At 39.2% G+C, this 24,558-nt stretch overlaps 1 protein-coding gene across 1 annotated transcript in view; it reads right to left on the minus strand.

Annotated features, from left to right (window-relative positions):
- Positions 1-630: 630 nt before the first annotated feature.
- The window catches only part of PTPRN2 (protein tyrosine phosphatase receptor type N2), a 629,378-nt gene continuing 605,450 nt past the window's right edge, over positions 631-24,558 (minus strand). The window contains exons 20-23 of the mRNA XM_066314564.1: positions 23,447-23,500; positions 21,384-21,448; positions 5,329-5,402; positions 631-713 (exon numbers count right to left, since the gene is read on the minus strand). Coding sequence (XP_066170661.1) covers positions 642-713; positions 5,329-5,402; positions 21,384-21,448; positions 23,447-23,500 — 265 coding nt within the window. The 3' untranslated portion in view covers positions 631-641. The remainder of the gene's footprint in view (positions 714-5,328; positions 5,403-21,383; positions 21,449-23,446; positions 23,501-24,558) is intronic.

Consider the following 24,558-nt stretch of genomic DNA (forward strand, 5'->3'; position numbering starts at 1 on the left):
GTTCCTACAACTATGCAAGCCTCTTTTACTCATAGTTCAGGTTTTCTTCCTCTCATGGCACAAAGCTGAAAAGTAAACAACAGTTAAGAAAACGTTTGCTTGCCAAAGCCTGGCATGAGAAGCTGCAAGCTCTCCTTGCCAGAGCCTGGACCTGTGTTTGCTCACACCCACAGTGCTCTTTCATGCTCCAGCTTGGCATTGTATGGGAACAATCACCATCCTCTTCAGGCCCTCACTCTTATTCAGCCTTTGAGAAGTTACAAAATACAACAGAACACTGTTTTCTGAGACTATATTGACTGCACTAATTACCCACAATATTGTATATTTGCTATTAAGAACATGAATGTGTGCTTTCAAAGTGTGACATTCAGGGCTTCAAGGATGTGGGAGGAATTAGATGTTGTCACTTAATCCGAGGCTTTGATGTACTTTCAAAAATTTGTTTTAAAACCCCCCAAAAAACCAGAATACACATTTTAACTGTTGAACTTTTACCAGCTAAAGCAGTTTGTAAGGACCCTATCACTATGTGGTTACAACAGAAGATACACAGGTAAGGTCAGGTCACGGTTTCCAAGAACATTCACAGGGGCTGAGGATGAGGGATGGATTCTGCGGGAACCTTCTGACTGAGCTGCTCACTGGGGAAGGGCCTTGAGTATTGCATTCACTTCCTCTGCCACCGCTGTCAGAGCAAACTCAAACTGCTCCTGTGGAGAGAACAAACACACACCCTGAATAATAAACCAAAACACTTTCCAGAAAACCTAGAGCTCTATTCTGCAGCTGAACGTCCTCAAGACATTGTTAAAAATATGAATATGCAGGATGAACTTGTACACTGCAATGGAAAGGAACAAAATGTTCTGGGATTATTGATGTCATATAACATGTTTGACAGTATCTTGAAGCCAGAGTCATTTCAGTGGAAAAAAAAATGTTAGTAGCAGAACCCAAGCTATTGGGACACAATGATATATTGCCTCTGCATGGTCAGAAGGGTTTGGGAGTAGCTGATCACCAGCCATTTCCTTCTGACACACAGATGGGAACTCAACACAGTATTGAAATTTGAAGTAAGTGAGATGCTGTAAAGCAGACTTTGGCTTTTCTCAGGACTGTTTCTAGTTGAAAGAATCTAAAATAAATATCTCCTCCCCTTATACCTATTACACAGAACAATGTCTGCTTTTTGGCTTACCAGTCAGTGATCTTTTTAAGCGTCTCTTTTTAATGTCCTTTCCACACTCAAAAATTCCTCAGTTTTGTTAAGACCACTCCTATATAAGAAATACCTGGGAAGGTTTTTCTCTGCTATTAATTTACTGTAACCTCAACACCAAAATTAGTTACAAGCTTCTGTGCTGGGTTGGCAGAGGTGACGGACACAGCCATGAATGGCTGCTTCTTCCAAGTGCAACCCTAACACACTCCTGAACTGTGTAGTCCTACAGAAGGACAAAGCAGTTTTAAATCCTCAAGGTTAACAGGTGTTATATTTAACAAGCAAGTAATATTTTTCTCAGTTATTTAGCTTAGTGAAATAACTGACAGGGTGATTTGGAGTTCGAGAATTTTCAGTGGAAAGTTTTCTCAAAATAGAGGCAAATCAAAAACATCAGATAAGGACAGTGGAGAAATTCTCAGATTTTCTGGAAGCACTCCAGAGGTTTAAGCCAGCTGGAGCCAAGAGCTGCTGAGGAATTGACTCTGAGGATGCAGGTTTGAGATGCACCCTGCAATGTATCCCAAGATCACTGCTGGGATACTGTCTATGTCTTCCATTAAAAAATTAGTGGTCTGTACCTCCAGCCCCTCAGCTGGTGCTGCCAGGGACTGTATGGGATGGTTACAGAACACAGTCACCCCCTAAAATGATCACTGAACCAGTAACATTAATTTTCCACAGTGTTTCATTTTACAGGAAAGATGAAAGAACAAGCTACAGATGTACAACTCCTAGTTCAGAAAGGCAGCTGACTCTTCACTCCTGCAATCCAGTGCCAGTCTTCTCTGCCTTGTCCTACCCGACTGCAGCCAGCTCCCATGTGGAGATGCTTCAGAGAATGATGGGCACAGTGCCAGGGCATAAAAAGCAGAACAAAACTCAGAATAATTTCTCAGCGACACTGCCATTCAAGAATTTTGCTGTCTGCTTGGTGCTGTCAAAGTGGCATCCTTGTACACTTGCTGGACTGCAGCCAACAGCTTTTAATCAGACATTAATTCACCCTGAAGAGTAGGACTCATCCTCAGCAGGCACTGAAAATGGTGTGCATGGCTGCCTAAGGCTCCCTGCACTGTCTAAGGTCTCTGCAATTAAAGGAAACACTGGGAATGCTGGGGGCCATCCAGGACCATCAGCTGTATTTTAACTGGAGCACAAGGAGTGTGTGAGGGAAGCTGGAGAGCAGCAGGGTCAGAGAAGGCATATATGGGACATGCTGGGGCAGAACCAAACTGGGCGCTTGTACCAGTTCAAAAAGCCCGAGGAAGAATGTCTGTCTTGCCCAGGGACTGAGCACCAGGAGGTGTGACCTTAATGACTGAGGCAAAACAGTTTACAGAGCTTAATCTGCACAGCCAGAGCTCAAAACTGACTGCAGGAAAGCGGGTTGGAGAGCAGACACGTGTGAGGATGTGGCCTCTCAGGGGTGCTGCAGCTGAGCTCTTCCCCCTCCATCCTTCTGCATAACACCCCCAGGTGAGAGGCAGGGAGTGCAGCTCCCACTGATGTGCACCACCACCCTCCCAGGAAAAACCTTCCCACACCTTCCACTCTTTTCCATGAGGACAATTGCAGTTAGAGCAAATTAATGTCAGTAATTTTTAAAGCAGCTCGGTTTGTTGTTTTGTACAGCTACACTGTCATTCACATATTCTATTTGCAGATACAAGACTGCCTGGAGATGAATTTTAACATCTAGCTTTGCCTAGAAAACAGAGCTGGACAGACATTCTGTGGTGTCAGTTCAGCTATAATGCAGAGGTGACAAGAATATACTTAAAAAATGACTATGGCTGTGTTTCATTAAGTCTACAGATAAAAATTCCCAGGAAAACAAAGTGAATTCATGTAGCATATATAACACAGTAAGGAATCTATCTACTATTATAGATTGTGAGAGGATATAGGAGACAGGAAAAAAATATGTTTTTCCCATCACACGTCCTCCTTCATTACTTTTTCCTCTCATATGTGACATATCAATTCTATTTTACGATTCCCCTGCCAAAAAAAAAATAAAAAAAAAAATCCAACAAACCCACAAATCCTCTATTATGCTTCTCGGAAATGCAGAATGTTGTTATGATAATTTCATTACAATTTATTATCTGCAGTGCTTTTGAATTAAAGATCCCTTCCAGAAGACAAAACGTTGCAAACAAATCTTTCCCATGCCTATTGGAAAGGTGGAGCGCTGCCTGCTGGAAACACAATAACATTGCTGAAGGAAGTTGGTGTTTATTTTGCCTAGGGATATTCTGTAATAGGCATTTCTAACCTGACTTTTAATCCATCGTTTTAAATTACTCCAGGAATCTAATATTCTTCATTTGTATTCAGTTGGGAAAGCACAGGGGTTTGTTTAAATCCATCAGAAGAATTCTCTGGGGATTGTGCATTGCTAGCATGTAACCAGATATTTATAATTTGCAAGACATTAGCTTGAATAAGTGATTTGGGTGGTTTTGAGAAAATGACAATGATGGAAGAAGGAGCAAGAGGAGAGATAAGCAATATCCTGAGAAAATTTTTCATCCTGGATGAAAACCCAGGATACATTTGTTTTCTGGAGCTCTTCCAGACAAATGTTTGGAGGGCAAAAAAAAATGTCTTGAGGGAGATTTTCATGGAACTCAGGTGACTATTGCTGAGCTAAGTAGGAGAAGTTGCTCACATAACCTCCTTTGGTTCTGGAGCAATGTTTTTTTCTTCTGTTGAAGGCAACAAGCCAGAATTTCTCTGCCCTAAAAAGGAAACTGGAATCTGAGCTCTAGGTTGCCACAGAGCTGATACAGATTTCGAATGCATTTGCAGAGTAGTCCAGGATTTGCATCTTACCTCAGAGTAAATATGTATGACACTGGACACTGTGTGCTATTTGCCTTTTTTTCCAGTCTGAATAATCAAAGCAGAAGAAAGACTTGTGAGATTTTGTCTTCCTTGCAGATAAAGATTAGTTAGTTTTGACTGGCTCATTTTTATTTTTCATGCACTTAATTGGTAAATAATAAACAACATTCCCTAAGCTGTTTTTCAGCAGTATTTTCCCCTAGTATTAGTGGGAGATAACATGACTGGGAAGAGATTCAGGAAAAATTATGAACCAATGATTCCTGCAGCACACATTTATTTCACCTTTGCCCCTCAGCAATTTCAACTCCCTAAACACTGCAGAATTTCCTATCAGTTCCAGCCTGGCCAAGACACAGTGCTGTCACTTTGCTCTTGTTACTCACTTTGGGACTACAATTAACATTTGATATTTTGTAAGGCCATAAACAGATTTATTTTGCCTCCATACCATGAAAGAGTTTCATTATTGTCATATTTGTAGCTCTTAACTTGCAGTACATATCCCAAAATATCATTCTATACATCACTGGAATTGTTAATAACAGAAAGTTTCATTTGTAATTTGAGGGACTAGAATTGCACCATCAGCTACTATGTTTAAAAGTTTTACATTGTGGGAAAATGTCAAAACTATCACAACTGATAGGAATTTAAGGATACAGCATTCATCTCACCAAAGTGTAAAAAAATAGTTACCATGTTACATCCATAAAGGCTGTAGGCATGATGCAAGCTCTTCCATTCAAAGATATTAACAATGACTTCATTCCCTGCAAAACTTTATTTCCTTCAATTCAAAACTTTTGGGTTCTTTTTTCCAGAAAAAAAAAATCAAATGCAGCAGTTACATTCTCTTTAATGAGTAGAAGCTTCAAAAAAATATTACATGCACAGTTAAGCACAGATAGTCTAAGAAAAGAATCCACAGTTCAGGATGAAAGCAAGAACATTCTTTCAAATGCACATTTTCTTTAGCAGGCTATAGATTGTTGTCTTGACTGCCCTTCATATATGGTAATCAAGATAGATGCTGGAGATGTTACAAGAAAGAACAGTAAACACCAAAGAAAGTAACCTAGATAAATCTTCAGCATAAATAAACCTCAGTTGGTAGGGAGCCAAACAGAGTAATCAGCAAGCGACCTGCGTTAAATTAGGTCATACCCTCTCTCTTCTGTCATGAAAACAACTACTGTGAAAGACCTTTAATGTATTTAAAATCCCAGTGGATTTATTGACAGTACCTTTGTCTGGACCATGCCTGGTCTCTGGTCCCTCAAGTGCTCCAGGGTAGCAGCAATATCAATCTCTTTAGCACCTGCAACAAACCACAAATTGGGCTGAGTTCAGAGCACAAGATAATCCATGCTGCATCTGTCAATCTCTTGCTATCGGGTTCCCTTTGGGCTAACAGTCCAATTGAAAATTATTACATCCATCTCTCAGCAGACTTGGCAGGCAGCTGCAATTTTTGTCTTCATATAGAAAAATAAGAGGTTGGGGGACCTTTTACTAACATTAATTCAAGAGAAGCTAGAGCAAAACAAATTCTTAAAAATGTCTCTGCACCTAGAGCAGAATATATTTTGTGGAACCTGAGGGTCTGTCATGGCAATGCCACTGAGCATCCCTTTGTCACTTCTAAGAGTAGGCACTGAAATAAGGGCTTGAACCACACAAAGATTAATGCTGCGAAACCGAGATTTAGGTGACCTTTTGTCACTTGCAGCTGACATCCAGAAAACCTGTCTGTGGCTTCCAAGTTCAGGACCAGTCAGACCACCTTGCTGTGGTCACTGTTTCATCTGGCCAATCTATGGCATTTTCTTTAGGCTCTACTCACAGCTGCCCTGTGGCCATCAGCAGCACCAGGGCACGTGAAACAGGCACAGACAGCCTGACTGGTGTGGGTCTGGCTCCCTGCCCCATGCACACAGAGGAGCTTTCTTTTAATACATGAACTATGGAGGTCAAAGCAAGTCCTTGAGCCTCTTCCCTTTCTTATAATCCACAAAGACTAGAGAACTGAAGAGGACAGGGAGATGCTGATTTCCTTCTCAATTTCCTCCAATGACTGATATTGCAAGACCACCATTCTCATTTTATTTAATAGTCCAATCTGATGTTTTATGAAGGGATTGAGGAGGAATCAGGATTTTGGTCCTTCCTGTACGAACTTCAAGAGTAGATGCCTGGCTGGAAATCCTTTCAGAGAAAAAGTTCACCTGCAGAATTTGGCTTTCTTGTATCTGCTCCCTTCTGCATCTCCCAAGAACATCTGACAGTACCAAAGCACCAGGCACATGGGGAGAGGATCATCCTAATGCAAGTGTAACTACCCCATCTCTGCTCCACCATGCCCTACTGCCCTGGTTGGTTGTTCATTCTCCTAGGGCTGATGGTGGCCCATAGCTACAGGAGCTTGGAAACATGGTGACCTCAGGCCTCTCCTCTTTTGTACATTCACTTTGGTCATTGGATGGTTTATCAAGGACAGAGATCGGCCACAATTCTGAAATCTGCTCTGTTTTAAGGGATACTCAGTTGTGTGCTCTGAAGAAGATTTGTTAACTCCTTCCTGTTGCCTGGTCCTACAGAATTCTTGGGCCACCCTCTGCCACTTTGGGACTTCCTTCTGGAGGCATTTAAATATCCCCAGATATTCACAGGGGTCTCAGTGACCAACCTGTGGGCCATGCACCTAGAGCATTGCTGCTGCAATGTAACTTGTACACATCTAGAACACAAACTTGTTGAGTTCCCAGAACTGGATTTGGAGAATTGGACCTAACACTTATCACACTTCCTACAACTCTTTTAATTTAAGGGCTTGTCTGTAGTTAAGTTCATATCAGTGTAAACATCATGCACCTCCTCATTTACCCAACTCAACTTTACAGCTCAGCACCATCTTTTAAAAAATTCAGAAAAGCAATGAATAGTGAATGATACAATTTGGTTTCCTTGATAAAAGATATGAAATTATATTTGAGAATAACATCAACTCTACAAGAATAATTGATTTGGAATATGTTCTTCAGATCAATGAAAATAGGTTCTTCAGCTGTATCAGAAATGGAATGAGAATTCATTCAGTAAATATAATAGCGACAACTTAGAAATGTTATCTGACAGACAGTTTTGCTAATTACCATAGGTTAGGGCATTGCATGCCTTTTGCTCCCCACCCCTCCCCAGGATCTACAGGGATGAGCTTTGGAAAAAAATAGAAGGTTTTATTTTAAAATTAAAACCCCCCAAATCTCCTTACAACAGAGCAAAGCAATACACGGTGAAGTCTGATAACAGTGACAGTAATTATATCTTAAATCTGCTGCAGGTTTTGCAGTGGCAATTCATCTGGAAAGCATCACTAAAGGTACCCTCTTCACAAACCCTAACACAGTAGCTCTCTTCTGCATTTACTCTCACACATACATGTACAATTATGTGGGATTTTCCTGTTCCATCACAGCTGTGGATGGAAGCAGAGCTATGGGAGTACTGCACGTGCTTTACAGCCTCACTTGTAGCCTTGTTTGATTACCAGGAAATCAAACTTTCCAGTAGCATCTTGGTTCAAAGTAAGAGGAATTCTCCTTTCAGAAATCAAGACACTAGAAATATTTAAGACACTGTCATCCATGGACAAGCTTAAGCACAGTTCTGATCTTCCCAGGTGTATGCTGCAAGGATGAGCCCAGAGATTCTCCCACTGCAGCTGGCAGGCTCAAGTACCCAAGACTGTGAACATGTATGTTCCCCAACCACCGAGAGATCATCTTTATTTGAAAATACCCTCAGCACAAAAAATGTTCAAGACAAGACATAGTTACACCCTTTAATGGCCAGACAGGCTTCTGAGTATACCTTTGAAAGAGTTAATTTCTCCATTTCTGTGACGCAGATTGCAGGCATTTACTAATTAACTGATGTTTGCTTTTTTGTCGTCATTAAGGGAATGACATGACTAATAGTATGAACAACACCTGGTTAAAAAATCCTGATTTAGCAAAACACCAAAGCATATGCATGCACTGGAACATAAGAACAGTCCTAGTGGGCTGGTGTGCTTAATGGGATGCTTGTTCTGAAGTGTTTTGTCAGTAAAGCCCCTAAAATAGCAGTTTTTACTGATGAGTGTCCCCAGCCCATGGATTGTGATCAGGTCACCCAAAACCATTTCTGATGTCCTCAGCCACAGGTAATTTTAAGGAAAAGCAGAGCAAATCAAGAGTCTGTTGAGATGCTGTTGGGTTAGAGACAATCCAAAGCAGAGACATGGATTGATTTGCTACACCCTTTTTTCCACCTCTGAATGCCCTGGATACTGTGGTGATGGGAAATACGTAAGTGCCTGGAGAGACTGATCAATGAAACTTAGTGCCACAAAGACAGGACACTGTTTCAGAAGAAAAACATCTCAGAACAAGAAAATTCACAGGACAGGAGATGAAATCAATGGCATAGGAAAAAACCAGCATGACTTGTTCTCTCTCTATATGAGTTCTCTCTCTATACCTCTCTCCCATCTCAGCATCTGCATGTTCGGCATCTATTCCCTTATTGTGACTAAAAAAATGTGTTTAAATATATATTGCTAGTCCTCTATTAAAACTCGTTTTGTGATGAGGGCTTTTTTCTATTTTTGCTTAGGATACTCTGCTGCTGGATTATGTTAATTCAGCTCACTACCACTGGCACCTGCAATAGTCTGTAAGAAGTTTTCCGGTGACAGACACAAAGAAAGAGATTTTCAAGGCACGAAGGGAGGTCTGAACCCAACCTGCTTTCAGAGGTGAGAACAGCTCAGTGTTTAAGTGCAGTGTGAACTTTCAACTTTCTCTGGAATTATTTGGCTGAAATTGGACACAAATTCAACACTTTCTTAGCCATGCTAAGGCTTTCTCTTTTATCTGGGAGTATGACAATACGGCATTACATTCTATAGTACCCAATAACAATTTATTTATGCTTTTGAGCCATTTCAGGTGGCAAAAACTACAGCATATGCTACATGACATTGGGAGAGATGGATATTGCATCTAAGGACATTAGGGTCAAGTCATGCTCTTACTGAGACGGCTGCAAAATATCCACACACTGCTAAGGCATTTGAAACATTGCTTATCTGGAAAGCCCACATACAAACTAAATTTGATGCAGTGGTTTAGAGCAAAAGCTGGAAAGAGCTTGATCCACTGGTTCTAAGGGTATCCAATTATTGGAAGTGGTTTGCTTAGGCTTCTAACCTATTAAGTCCAGTAACAGATGCAGATGTCAATTTATTGTCATACAACAAATAATCCACAGGAAGGGTTAAAATACTAGCCTGGAGAGCAAGTGACATTTGGAAAAGAAAACAAAATATGTCAAAAATCTTTATCTTTTCTTCCCACCAATATATACCTATCTGCTACTGGTTTCAGCAGCTAAAGAGAGGGATAAAAGAAGAAGGATTTAAACAATAAAGAACTGCCTTTTCACCTTTTGACTGTATTTTACTCTGCAGGGAATAAATTTGAGTTGTGTTTGTGACAGGCTTTTTCACAATGGATTTCACTGCTTGTTTTAAATGAACACACGAATGTAACTTAGTGTGAGACTGAACTAATATTGTACCAGCAGTATTGTGAAAAATGACTGTGCAAAGTGCTATTTTTTTAAAACAGATCATATATTTGCAGTAATTCACTGTGAGCCAGATACTGCCAGCCTTCCCCTGCCCCTAGCAGCTCAGTGAGCTGGCTGAGTAAATACCTCTGAAAGCACTTCCACACCAGTGCAAGCCAGATTTTAACTTCAGTAATTAACTATCATCTTCCTAAAGGCTTGAAGCATTCACAGTGAGTGCACAACAACCCACATCAGGAACATTAACTGCATAAAGTAAAAGAAAACAAGAGAAGATGCAAGTGGAATGATATTTTGCCCCCAAGGAGAGAAGCAGTTTCTGAAGTTTAGGGTCATATCCTTTGCTACCCTCTCTCTCCCTGCAGGCATGAATGCTGGATACATGCTGGCACTTAGCAGCTGGTGCTCCTGATTAGCAGATCTCAAGGGGTTAAAGTGTTTGCCCTTAGACAGTCATGCAAGTGGAGTATCTAGCATGTCATAAAAACATGGGTAAATTCCCCTTTTCTCCTGCAATAAATAAATGACCCAGCCTAATTCTGCTGTGAAAGGCTCCATGAGGTTACCAGCAGCTCACAATATTTAAAATCACTGTGAATTACCTAATATTAAGTTTTATGACTATAATAATGAAAGCTTCCCTCTCTTCTCATTCCCCTACACATGGCAGGGGTCCTATTTTGCTAAGCACAAGACATATGAGAAGTACTCTGTGGAGAATGGTCCCTTCCACATTGTAGCAGTACTGCTGTCACTATGATGGCACAGGAATATGACAATATTTGTCAAGGTGAGTAACATCCTTAAATGTATCAGCTGGGAAAAAAAAATGAAGACATATCATTAAAAAGTTGTTTTACAGATTCAGCAAACTACAGAGTTTGTGCATCCAAAAATATGCTGGGTTGGGCTCTTTTTCAGTTATAAGAACAATCAGCATTTGTTACATAAATGCATGAGAAGTTTTAGCTTAATTAAGGTAATCTTTGAGATTTTTATGTAATAGACTTGAACATACACTGAAAGCAAAGTCAAATGTTCTGTTTTATTCAGTACTAATGAAAAGTGCAGTGTAAATTCTGTGAGACTGATAGAATTTTATATTAAAGCTCTGTCTTAAAAGGAATATTTTAGATTCTAGATGCTCTGAATTTTCTGTGTATTTATAAAAATAAAATGATGTTTAAATACTTCATCAAAGCAGTTATTTGTGGGGGGTTTCTTTTTAAATAATCCAAACTGAAGAGTTTTCTTTGTGAATGTTTCACAAATACATTTTGCTCATAAATATTAAATTAAAAAGGATTTTTCTAGTTGAGAAAACCTTCCAGATCTACCGGCATAGATCCTCAAAAAGATATGATTATAACTCTGCAGAATGGCTATAAATTTGTTACTGGGAGTCCTAAAGGATGGCTTGGTCATTAGGGGGGTATGTTTAGATAGATTTCAGTTCTCTTCCAGACTGAGACTTTGACTTCCTGCACCACTTGGGCTAAATCATTAAATTCACCCTATGTTTCACACCATCATTTATAAAATGAACCTTTTTTTTCCTACCTAATGAGTTGTTATGAAAGCAAATCCATTAATGATTATAAGATACTTGGACACTAGAGAGGTGAAGACCTAGATAGATCCTCTTATTTTTTTTTTCCAATACCCTTTGCACCTTTCTTAGCCCTCTTTCTGTTCTCCTTGATAATAAAGTGATCACAATACTGAATATATGAGATGGGAGTCATGCCAAGCAGTTGTAAAGGGGGGGTTATTAGCACCTTTACCATTTCTCCTTAAGGAAATTTTGATGATCAGTGTGGGAATAAGCATTTATCCCAACAGAAAAAAATGGATTACTAAGGGCAATACAGAAACGACCTGTCAAATGCTTTTTTTTTCCTAGCAGAAAGTATTCAGCTCCCTTCTAGTCAGATATTACCTGCCTAATGCGTCTTTTTATATTTATTACATTGTATAGATTTTGAATTAGGCCTTGAAGGGCAAAGGGACTTACTAGCCTAGATTAAAAACTGGTTTGTTAAAATCTTGAAGGGACAGTCCCTACTACAGTTCTTTATGCTGTTGTTGCTAGAAGCTGAAAAGGAACCAATTAGTGTTTTCAGGACGCTGCTGATCAGCAGCCTTTAGCCGTGGATCCTGCAGGCTCAGTATTGCCAGGCAGCCGGGGGTGCTGTGCAAGACACACTTGTAATAATGTTAAACAGCAAAAATACACTTGAAAAAGAAAATAAGGGGAAACAATACAGTGCCAGCCAGGACACTAAGCTGTCTCATCACAGTGTGCCTGTGTTTAGGAAGAATACAAGTGTTTGTCATGTTTGGGTGATGGCTGCATGACTCATGTCTAAAAGTGGTGTGTCATGGTCACAGCAAACCGGCGCGCGGCTTCACGCCGCCGTTCTTCCCTCCCCATCTGAACAGTGACAAAGAGGCTTTCTTTGGTACTGGATTTTCTGGCCCTTTTCTGCATTCAGCTTTGCCACAGCAAGGAGATAGTGAACTATGAAGACCAAAGGACAGACAGAAAATAGATCCAGGTCTGTCAGGAGCCTAATACACAAACATTCCCATCTACGCTTCTGTCTGCCATGGTGCACAGAGATACAAGTGGGCTCTCTGGGGAGTTAGGAGGGTAAATCAGCACTCATGGACTATTACACTGTCACAGCCATGCTGTTCCCAATGTCTAATGTAGCTGGACATAGCACAGATATGCTGTAGATTTGCAATTCTCCTAAAGCCCTACATGCCTCCAGCTTCCCACTGACAGCTTCTAAAGGAAGGCTCACGTAGCTGCCCCAGCAAGTGTTTGCCCCATTGAGTACTTAATGCTGCAGCAAAACATTTAATCACACCATATGAGGGGCAAACTCAATCTGATTAAAGAGAAAAGGGTCATAACTAGGGGGAGTGTAACACCACTTCTTCACTGACCATTAGTTTTAATAGCAAACCGGTAATATTTACTAACTAGCTTAGTCTCAAAGGCCCAACCTCATCTCATCTACTCCAGCCATCCTTGAAGTTCGAATTGGAGTTAGTCATCTCCTTTCTCAACAGCTAAGAGAGAGAGGGTAGGCTCTGATGGGCAATTCATTTGCCTGAGAATTATCCTCCAGAGGTGCCTATCGTTCTCCTGGATGACTGAGGAGACCCAGACAACTAGGTTAGGTGAGATGCTTAACACTGGATGTTTTATGTGCCATATGCTGGAATGAACCTGGGCTGAAAAGAGCTGAGTTTCTGCTCTTCACTTCTGGGCTCACAAATGCCAGAACCTACTAAAGCTTACAGTGTTTGAGATCTGTGCTTTGTGTCTGTAGCCTTACCTATTTCCCTTATTTCCACATTTGGTGATTTTGAGGGAAATGACAGAAGGAAGGCAACACGGAACCACATAATGAAAAGTTATCCAGTGGTACAGTGTACTAAAGGCGATGGAAGTGAAAAATGTGTCCTATGAGTAACTGCTGCTTGCACAGTGCTCTGCTGCAAAGAAACAAGAATATTGGCTTCCTCCAACTTGCATTGTCTAAGTGCCCACTAAATAAAAGACACTTGTAAGTATTAGAGATAAAAAAGGTGCCTGACCATCAGTTAGAAACTACAAAAATAAAAGCACTTTTCATTTGTAGTTATCCAGATGTCTGCTGCTGTAGCTCTGCTCTTGGCCAGGAGGGTCATTTGATGCTTTTCATGGAAAGAGAAAAGCGTCAGCAAAAATCCTAGTGAGGGCTACACTTTTAAAGATAACAAAAAAGATTAATGTATTCAGGTTGGTATTTTCATTATAAGCTTATTCACTCTTTGAGATGAACAAAATCTGCGTGCATGTGTGTGCAGTTAAGGATGGATCCAGCCTATGCCTGAGTCAGTAAACTGTCTGTAATTTCAGACAAAATAAGTAAGTGCCTCTATGCACCTAACAACAATCCAAATTAAAACTTCATTACCTTTATTAAAAAGAAAACCAAACAAAAACAACTTCAACCGAAGTACCCAATGGGCAAAGCAAGCATGTAAGTGGAGAAGGGAGTGCTTGAAGTAATGAAAGTGAAGTAATTAAAATTATTGTGACAGTCATGCAAACACAGAGTATACATTACATATATGCATTACATAACGTGTTACTGTTTACACATTTTATATTAATACTTGAAGACTGCATGTAATAAATGTACAAATGTTATATGGCTTTGTCAGTACACAGTCCAAAGGAAGGTGACCCTGAGGATGGAAGACCTAGGCACAACCTAATATTTTAAAAAATTATACAGGAAAAAAATGCTTCTAAGTTTTACACTGATTTTAACAGCCTTGCAGGGAGAGAAATTCACTGCTGACATGTCAGTTTTTAAGTTAATGTCAATGTCAATGCAGAAAAAAATGCAGAAACCACTCACTGTAACTGAATGCAAATGGATGCTAATTTGAGGACCAATCCTTCCTCACTTCCAGTGTGTGTGAGAATTGTCACATTGTATTCCATGCACAATAGGAATTGTTTCTCTTTTACAATTAGATTTCCTCCACCCTCCCCAGAAGTTAAAAGTAAAATGAATATGCCTAAATTGCTACAGAAGAATTGCTAAAGAAATGGATGTTATTGAGTTTTATTCCATATGGGGTAAAATATCCCATATTCACCTATTGTCACTGTAGAAAATATCAGTGCACACATCTAAATTCAACTTACATGTGCATGTGCGGACACACACACACACACACAAAGCACATACAGAGCAAGTATTGTGAATGTGCTGTTACTTTCTGCTAATAGATGTTCCCCAGGATCAGCTCCCATGGAGTTTTACACAATTTGCTTCTTTTAGTATCTGTTCCAGAAACTCTCAGTACATTACCTGAAAGGCAGTTGATCTCCAGGTGATGAATCAAACACGAACAAAGTTAAGATGCTTATTGCAAAAATGACATTTATGAAAACATGTCTCACTTGGCCTTAAAAAAATCTTCAAGTCCCCTTTGGAAAATATGCACTTGCTTTCCAGGAGACACAGAAGTAGCTCGCCTACATAAATCTATTAAATTGTAAGAACTGCCTTTTACATTACTTTCATTTTACGTTGCACGTAGGTGGTAAAGCTCTCACAAGACAGTACAAGGAGTGACCTGAATAAAAGATGCAACTGTTATGGCTCATTCTTTAAACTCTTTAAACAGAGTTGATCCTTAAAAGTTACTAAACTGGTCCAGCTACAGAAACCATGGAATAACTACACTTTAGCTACCAAACTGTACCCTTTACAGCCAGAAACCACCACTGATCAACTGAACACTTCTCTGCTGCATGAGCTTAGCTACCAGAAAAGAAATTAATTTACTCTCTGTATATAAACTTCCTTTTCCAAACATGTGCCCAGCTGCTTTCAAAGCAGTAGCCCAGTACTTCTGTGACCCAGCTTTTTCACTTTTCCATATCCTAACCTACCCATCTGTGGGAAAAAACATTGCCCAAATTCCATATCTGCTTGTCTCCTCCTTAGATTCAGTCAATGACCTCTTGTTTTCAAATTAGTCACTATCTCAAGCTGCTTACTGACATCAATACATTTCTTTCAGGGTCTTCCAGCAGTCTGTGGGGACCCCCCTTCGTGCTCCCTCTCCCAAGGAATAGTCCATGTCTGATCAGTCTTTCTCCACAATTTATTTGCCCCTAACCCTGGATAATTAGGATTGCTTTCTACCATACCTTCCTACTCCCAAGTAGTTTCCAACAAAATCCTCAGAATAGCAAATAACTCAAGAAATATGGCACTTTTAGGGTAGTATCTGACTACTAAATTATATACAAAAAAAATTCCCAAAATAAAACAAACAAACAAAAAAAACTAAAGAAATTGTATCAATATAGCAATAACATGTTTGGTTTTTAGCTTGAAATCTTAATATTCTGTAAAGGAAAGCATCTAAAAATGCAGCCCATACAACATAAGTGGGAAACATCAACCAAGAACACCTTCCCCATGGTCACTAATTCATTTCAGAATAGAAGCTTGCAGAACATGCCACATTTTTATCTTCTTTTTATGAACTGTTAATTGATGACTCCATACATGCAAAAAGCTTTAAAGCATCTTAAGTCCAAATGTGTTTATCAAAGGAAATAAACACTGTTTTAAACAGCTTTTTTTAAAATAGTGAGAGTCCGCTGAGCATCTCAGGCTGGACCATGAAAAACTGTCCTATACATTCCCTATACATTTGTGCATGTAGCTGGGGGCCCAGCTCTCACTGTGATTAATTATCTGCTGGGAAAGGCTGCAAGAACGAGCACTATTTGCCTAATTGTGTTTCCAGGGTAACTCATTACATAAAAGTTACAATACATAAATGCAGCTCATTCGAAAAGCCGGCCTTATAACGTACGATATGTTTACACGGACACGAGCAACTTCTTTTTGAAATTGAAATAGCAGCATTTCAGATTTACATGGCTGGCATTACTGCTGCCAAGAACTGAGGCAATCTTGTGGACAGCACAACAGTAAACAAAGCAAACCTCAATTTTTTGGCTCTGTATTTTTTTTTCTGTATTCCTAGAGATAATAATGTGTCTCACCCAAATTACAAAGACCAGCCATATAATTAATTCAAACTTAGACGATGAAAACAATTACATTTTTAAGACCTGAATTTTTCTCCTGTAAATTTTTTTCCAGAACACCACCTATTTCTAATCCCACTTTTTGATCCTCTAACCATTACTACCTTTAAAAAAAAAAAAAAGAAAAAAGAAATCTCCCATTTACGCTATATATTCTCTCAATCTCAGTATGAAATGTAGTATGTTAAATTTTGTTTTCATGGGAGAAGCTTGATGCTGGGCTGAGGAAATATTCTCTCATTCACCAAAAGCATGTCAGAAATAGTCAGCTCTAGAATTGTATCAGCACAACAGAACAATAGAATTTTCTCAGACTTTGCATAAGGACTCAAAAATAAGCAGATTGAATCCATTTTAACACGAGTATGGGCAAGCATTGCCTTTCATAAAATCCTTTCAGAGAGGAGCTAACCCCACAACTTCATTATGATTGTTAAATCCAAACAGCAGATAAGCAAAACCTCAGCAAGGGTTCAGATTAGCCCAAATCATTTGATCACGATGAGTCAGAAGGCGAATTAAGGAATCTTTTGTTTTGCCTTAAAATGTCACGGTATAAACTGCATCTGCTCAGGAGCTGACTCACAAGACCCTCAGACAATAGGGTAGCAGGGGCAAGGAAAGGACTTGGGGAGATAACCTCCATAGCCAGCCCTGGCCAGAGTGTGTGTGCTCATCAATTATAATCCAAGCTTTTGAATGCAAGAGAATAAACCGTTGGTTCGGCTTTGCTAAATCAAATCTTTTTTGCTGGGTTTTAGAATTTGGAAATCAATACTTTAAAAGGATTTTAAAATTCATATTCCCCTTCCCTTTGACTCATCTCGTTTCAGCTAGTTCAAACACAAGAAAATGGATGGTCAGCAAACCCTAAGCAGCTGCTGGCTGGATGAATATCTAAAAATCAAACTATTATCTACACTATCCAAGCCTCTCAGTTCAGAAAAATGAAAGTGGGAAGACTCATAATCTCATCTTTTTTTTTTTTTTTTTTTTTTTTTTTTTTTTTTTTTTTTTTTTTTTTTTTTTTTTTTTTGTGCCAGAAACACTCAATAAAAATGTCTTGCAATATAACACACTTTTAGTCACTACAATAAGCCTGCGGGAAAGACATGAAATGAGAAAATTCTCAACTTTTCTCCAGATCACACAAAAAGAAAAAAAATCTGATCAGTTCAGCATTAGTGTGAGTTTGGGGTGAGGAAGAAATATCAAGTAGACTCAATCTAAATCATCTCATCTTCCCTAGTAACAAAGGATAAAACTTGTAAATGCATCAAGAACGCTGAAATTCTCAGCAGAAATCAGCCTCAGAGAAACAGTCCCTATCAAAAATCCAGCAAGCACTATTATATAAAAAAACAATCCATTATCATTTTCTGTATATACTTAAATCATGGAAATGCACATGGGCTGAACTAAATCACTTCTCAGCTTCTAACTCAAAACTAAAGCTTGTCCTAAGACGGCTGTCATGGAAATGAGAGGTGAACTGTCTTAAAACTCTAATACCCATGTAAAAATAGTTATCATAGTTAAATAGATGTCATAGTTGAAACATATTAAATAGGAGTTAAAGTCGTTGCTGTAAGGCTAGATTCAACACAGTTTCATTTTTCTTATTGCCTTGATGGGTGTAGGATCAGGGTCTCTGCATATCACAGAGTCACAGAACACCAGGTTGGAATGGGACCTCAAGGATCAACTGGTCCAAACTTTCTAGGCAACAGCATACGAAGCCAGGAAGAAAAAAAAAATAGTAATAAACTACAGAATAAATAGCTACATTAATTATTGGAAAAATGAAACAAAAGGATATTCTCTGCATTGAAAGTTCCTGCTGATATGACACAGGAATGATAGCACTGGATGGACACTGCTGCTCTCTGACTATTCCAGCATCTCAGGTTATTTAACATGAATACTAGGAATAAGTGCACAGATACAGTCATAGCATTTACTGCACTGAGGACAGTGAAATTCATTAAGAACCTCCCCCAACATCAAATACATCCCAGTGCCCCTGTGAGCCCCTACACATCCTTCCACCAGCTCAATTCACCCCCAAAGTACACCATGGGAGCACTTCTGCCCTCGGTACCAACTTTTACTGTCCTGCAGGTGCCCTCAGCAGAGATGCTTTGCTTCTTTAAATTTTTGTTCTTTAGAATTCCCTTTCTCAAAGGGGCTGGGGCCATCAAACTGATGTGGCAGATGTCAAACACAATCCTCCTCAACTTGATTTCTTTTCCCCTGCTTTAGGTTTTAGGAACAGGTCCTTTGTTGGTGGTTTTCAGCATCTAAAATATTATGAGGGTTGGCAACAGCAGGGTAGAAGATATGAATCTATAACGTGTTTAATAGACTAAGTGTTAGCACTAACTCAATGAGCAGTAGAAGAAATTGTAAAAGAAAAAAGGCATTTACAGTTAACTGTCTAAGAGAATGCAGGGAAGTAAATCATTACATGAAAAAGGAGCTCCTTTGCCCAACCTATTAAAGACCCCACTAAAGAGCCATGGCATTTATTGATTGCTTTCTAGTTTCCCACTGCTGAAACTAAGTACTCCTCTATTTACTTTGATTTAAAAATGCATTATTGTCTACTTTCTAATAGACCAGACCACGGAACAAGAAACTCAAATTATTCTAAGTTTATTCTTAAAAGTCCGTGGTGGGTTTTTTTTTTTTTTTCCTGGTGTTTTTTTTTTTTTTTTTTTTTTTTGAAAGACTGAAGACCTTAATCCTTAAAAGCCTTTTTGAAAGAAGGGTTCCTCGATGCTGGCCCTGCAGCTGGGCCCAGATTGAAAGTGCACTTACATTTTTATGTTCAGCGCTGAAGGACTCTGAAGTTAGCCCTCGCACTGCACATAAAAGCTTTGGAAAGGGCATTCTTTGCCACTCGTGCAATTCATTCTCTAAGAAAAGGAAATGGAAAGAAAGATTTCATGTCCAGGGCTTCAGGCCTTTGATCATTTGATGAACATTGGATCCTCAACCTGGGCCTCCAGCTTCTCAGGCCAGACAAAGAGGGCCCCGGCCGCACAGGCTGGGCCGCGGCTCCCGCCCGAACAAAACCTTTGGCGGCCGCACAGTGTGACAGCCTGGGAAAGGCCCACCTCAGCAGGGCTGAGATGCCCGCTCTGCCCTTTGATCTTTCATTTAAACTCCAGCCAAAGCACCAGGTCAGGGGATTTCGCGTCGCACACCCCCACGGGCCGAGGGGAGCAGGTCAAGAACAAAATGGGGGTGACCGATCTCCAAAAAGCCCTGTGACGCCTTTCTCTGGCCAGTTTCACATGACTTGTCTGGCATTGTGCAGCGCTAAGCCCACACTTAAAATGGAATTTGACATTACATGGTACAATGGAGTCAGTAAATGGCATTCTTCAGTGCTTTTACAAAAAAGTCAACCCTCCCTTAAGTGGCTGAAAGCCCCGAGCTAGAAAATACTTCTCATTTACTTCTATATGCCAATAAATTGCATATACTTTAAATCTAGCTTTCATTATGGCTTCCCACTGCTGATGGCTGAAATGAGTGAACAAACACTTAACAAAGGTCCACATTAATTTTACGATGTACCATTGCTTCTATTTTTAAAGTCTAGGTTGTCACGTGGCAAGTAACGAGCATTGGAAATATCTCCATATTCCTTCACAGAGCAAAAACCTATTTTCCAACGAGCATGAAAAACTAATCTCATCCCACTGAAAAATTTATTTTCAGTGCAGCGCAAAGGAGAAGGCAAAACATACAACTTCTTTTAGCATCAGTGGCAAGTTCCACATGATGCTTGCAGGCAAAAAATTCAGTCCATGTTTGATGAGACATGTTAACAGAATCTAGGGAGAAAAAAAAAAAAAAAAAGCTAGAATATTTCTAACGGGACCGGATGCCACCATGTCCCAGAGGACTGGAATATTCAGGATGCAGCAGCAGATGACTGCAAAGCATGGAGAGTATTTTTAAACTAAATATAAAAATATGTCTGTGTTACAAGATATTAAACAAAAACTGTAAAGTGACTAGAATTCAAAGAACTAAATACTGTTTCTCTCTATAAATCACCATGTTTTTACAAACAATCCTTTTTTCATTAAAAGTATGTGTGCGTATGCCAAATGCAGTTTAGGAACTCAGGTTAAGAATCAATAAAGGCAAATTTCTTTTTGTTTATTTGGTCAGGTTTACTTGCTCACTCTCACCCTCCTTCCTTCTGAAGATAATATCTGTATTAAAAACTGTTCAGTTCTGACAAAGAATATTTCAGAGTATCTCAAGTACTTCCCACCACGAACAATTTACCAACCAAGAAAAAAAAAGGAACACTCCCAATCTCTAGAGAATCTATAGACTGTTCATTTTAACAAATAAGTTTATGTTTAGTTGACAGATTATTTCCCATTTTATAAAATTACATATCACAGATGAGACTTCTAAGAAACAGAAAAGTTAAATAATACATTGTTCAATATTGAACCGATAGTGCCAGAAGTGGCAATGGAGATTTATTTTCAGTCCTCTGTTCACTACAGTCTTTTTCCCTGTAAGAAACAAATCTGTGCCGGACACGAGGTCCTGTCTGGCACCACCACTTCTACACTCGTTGGTGGCAATGGGCAGCTCCAAAAAGGAAAATAATCACATCTGACTGTCGTGGTTGGGGCATGCGACAGGGGACTGGGCAAGAGCCATGACACAGCCTGGGACCTAGCTCCTGTAACCACTAAATTAGGGTTGTACAGCCCCAAGGCATCTCTTGCAAAAACTGTAATAAACTATTTTAGACGATAAATTTAAAAATTCAAATACTTCTTAACAGCACAAACATACCCCTCATTCACAAAGCATTTCTGTTATGTATGAAAATAAAACTACATAGAACATTCAGGAAAGAGTACAATTTGCCTCTAATTTATTCTCAGATTTTCTGTGAATATTGCTCCCCCACTGTTGTCATGGCAACACAAGCACATCTTTCAGTACTGAGGAAGTAACAAGCCTTTCGATTCTCACCTTTGGCCATTTTATTGAGAACCATGTCAATTAGAATGTAGGTTCCACTTCTTCCCGCACCATCGCTGCCAACAGAAAAGGAAAAAGAAAAAAATAGAGCTTATCAATGTGCATCTAGACTCAACATGAAGGTACCTGCCCTTAATGTTATAGTGTTACACATGGTGGGAGAGGAGAGAATGAGGGGTTAAAGGAGGGTACTGAGAGAGGAGAGAAAGCTTTCACTGAATAAACACAAGCTGGTTGTGGAAGATTAACTACTACCCTGCGTGGATAACATGGCTTTGTTTTGATTTTTTAAGCCAAGTTGTGTTTATGCAAGAAAAACATTTTAAACAACAGAGGAAAACCCTAAACCAGGATACCATTTCTGTTCAAAAAGTATACCTATGATGACCTTATAGTCACATATATGACAGGAAGAACTCAGAGTAAGTTTGACTAGAACATTATCCAGAACAGTCAAAAATGCTTCAGATTGCATTTGAATGCAGTGGTGAGAGGGAATGCAGCGATCTCCTCAATAACAAATATTTGATTACTGAGGCCTGCAATCTTTCTTCACTATATATAAGTGGTTTGGTTTTTCTCTGTACCTTGCCCTTGAATTCTTCCCTAGTAGCAATGGCCAGAAAGAAATATTATCTTGCAATTCCTAAGAAATAGCTTTAACTTTTCTGTATCAATAGCCCTTCCTCAGAGATGTGAGACCCAGCCTTGGGAGGCGGAAAGCTCCCTAATCTGAATGCAGCTTGTGTCCCTTTCAGAGAGCAACGTGTAATTGCCAGCGTGATGCTCTTTTAGAGCTGCTGTTAGCAAACATAATTAAGACTTTAAGTAAAAGCTTTTTTTCTTTCCCCCCCACAAAATTTTTACAAAGGTGCATGTGTGACCCATTAGGCTGGTATGTAGTTTTATTAATTAAGCCATTATTTTTATTGATAGTTCAATTTGTGTACAAGAATTAATGAAAGAAAAAATTATAGAGCAGCATGAAGCACGTTACTGCATTCTGTTTACAGGCAGGCTATGAAACTTAATTTCTGTAGACAGAGATGTTTTTATTTCAGTTACTAGATCACTGTTTAGAGAAAAGGAGCTAGTGGTAATAATTCTCTTTCTCTGTCCATGAAGGGAACAAAGACACAATCTTATTAGTTAAGCTGAATAATGAGAGACAAGACAGCAATCAGGCCCAATAAAAACAAAAACTGCTGAGCTCATGGTAGATATTTCCACCCACAATAAGGAAAGAGCGAGGAACTTGAAGGCTCTTCACTGTGCATCAAATCATTCTTTTCTCACTTTTCCTGAAGGCAATGCAGACAAGCCCCCTCTGGAGCATTCTGCTCCTTGCATCTTCACTCGGCTGAGCCACCCATGAGAAACACGTCCCCTCCCTCCTCACTGCCATCCAAAGTGAAGTGCCACATGGCAAACGTCCTGCTTCCTAGCAGGACTGTTTTTCTGTCTTCGTTATCTACCAGGATATTCTCGATGAGTAAGTCAGAACCTCCAATGGCAACACCCAGCATTAATGTTATTACGGTGAACATTTCCACTGAGCTGCCCGACAGCTTTCGTGTGTATCTATCACATTGTGTGGCCCCAAAAATACTCTGTGTTTAAAGAATTATTCAATCTCTGGGCAGGTTTCCACTCCCTAACATTGACCTCTTCTTACCCCGCTTGCTAAAAACAAGCAAAGAAGAAATAAAACATAACTGAGTGTTAATAAAAGAAAGCAGACTAAAATGGGAGAGCATGCAAAGAACATCTGTAATTTTGAAGGAGATGTAGGAAACTGAAGTTCTCCTTATACTAGAAAGTGTGGCCTAGTCACGGCTCAACAGCTAAAAAATCATATAGAAGAATAATTTTATGATGAAAACAGATGCTAAGTATTAAATAGCATTACAATCAGTTGAATTATACTTAAAACATTTAGCCTACCTCATTGTTCAGTGATTTATGTAAAGCTTTAATTTGCTCACTTTTTTATATCTATTTTAAATTCTCACACATACAGATCTCTCTAAAGCTGTTTTAGAAATTGTACTTGCCTGCAATGAACAACTACTGGACAAGAGCGACCCCTGTAGCACTTGTTTACTTTTCTGAAATAAAACAGACACAAAAAATTAATTAAGCATATTATATACTGTTTCTTTAGCCAACTGTCATAAATAAGCAATAAGAAAATGCAAATACTGCTGACTTTAAAGAAATAGTCAGGTTGATAGTTTCCTAATATAACAAGCTGTTAGGTAGATAAACTTATTTTAAGCTTGATTCTGGTTTGCTGCCTAACAAATCCCAGAAAAAAAATTCCATTATTACTATTGTCTGGGTGAAATAAATGAGCTATTTTCTCAAATGGTTCATGTCTTAGCTCCAAAAGTAAGATTATCTTGAGATGCCTTGATTTTGAGGCAAACTTTGAGTTCATGAGTTTGCTCAAGGAAATATCAAGGGGCATCAAACTGAACACAAAATTTAAAAAGGCGATTCCACTACACTTTGTACAATGTGTGCTGATCTGTAACACCACCTCTTCCCAGAAAGGCAAATGCCAAATCTCCTGAAACTCTTCTTAAAAAATTCTAAAATGAAATCTTATCATAGTAAAAATAACCAAACCCTTCAGTAAGCTTTGGTTCTGTTACAAAAGTCTTATATATTTAATATTTACACATCATTGTCTTTGACAGCTTCCTGCTTAAACATTCTCAGTGGCAAGAGAATATATGTGAAATCAATCAATAAAAGTACAGCTACAGAACAGGTCAGCTGATATGGAAACTCAATGAAAGAATTAAATAGTGCTGAAGCAAACCAAGATACTCAGTCTAAGAATAGAGCCCACAGAATTGGTTTAAATCTATTTAAATTGCCTTACAAAAACCAAAATCCCAAGCCCTCTCTGTTGCTCTAGGATATATTTTGCATGTCAAGTACTTTACAGGCCAAAAACCCATAAAATATGCACACATATGTTAACAAGGCAAGATGAATAAAGGCTAAAATGGGAAAGCATTGCTTCAAGAAATCAAAACCTTTCACTGAAATTATTCGACGAGATGTTTGAGTTTACTGGAGCTAAAAGGTCTCCTATAAATTCATTTCATAGGCCAGCTTCCAAGGGGTGCTCTAATAGTCCCCAGCTCATCCTGTA

This window comes from Sylvia atricapilla, chromosome 1 (assembly GCF_009819655.1).
Source record: "Sylvia atricapilla isolate bSylAtr1 chromosome 1, bSylAtr1.pri, whole genome shotgun sequence".
Lineage (NCBI taxonomy): Eukaryota > Metazoa > Chordata > Aves > Passeriformes > Sylviidae > Sylvia > Sylvia atricapilla.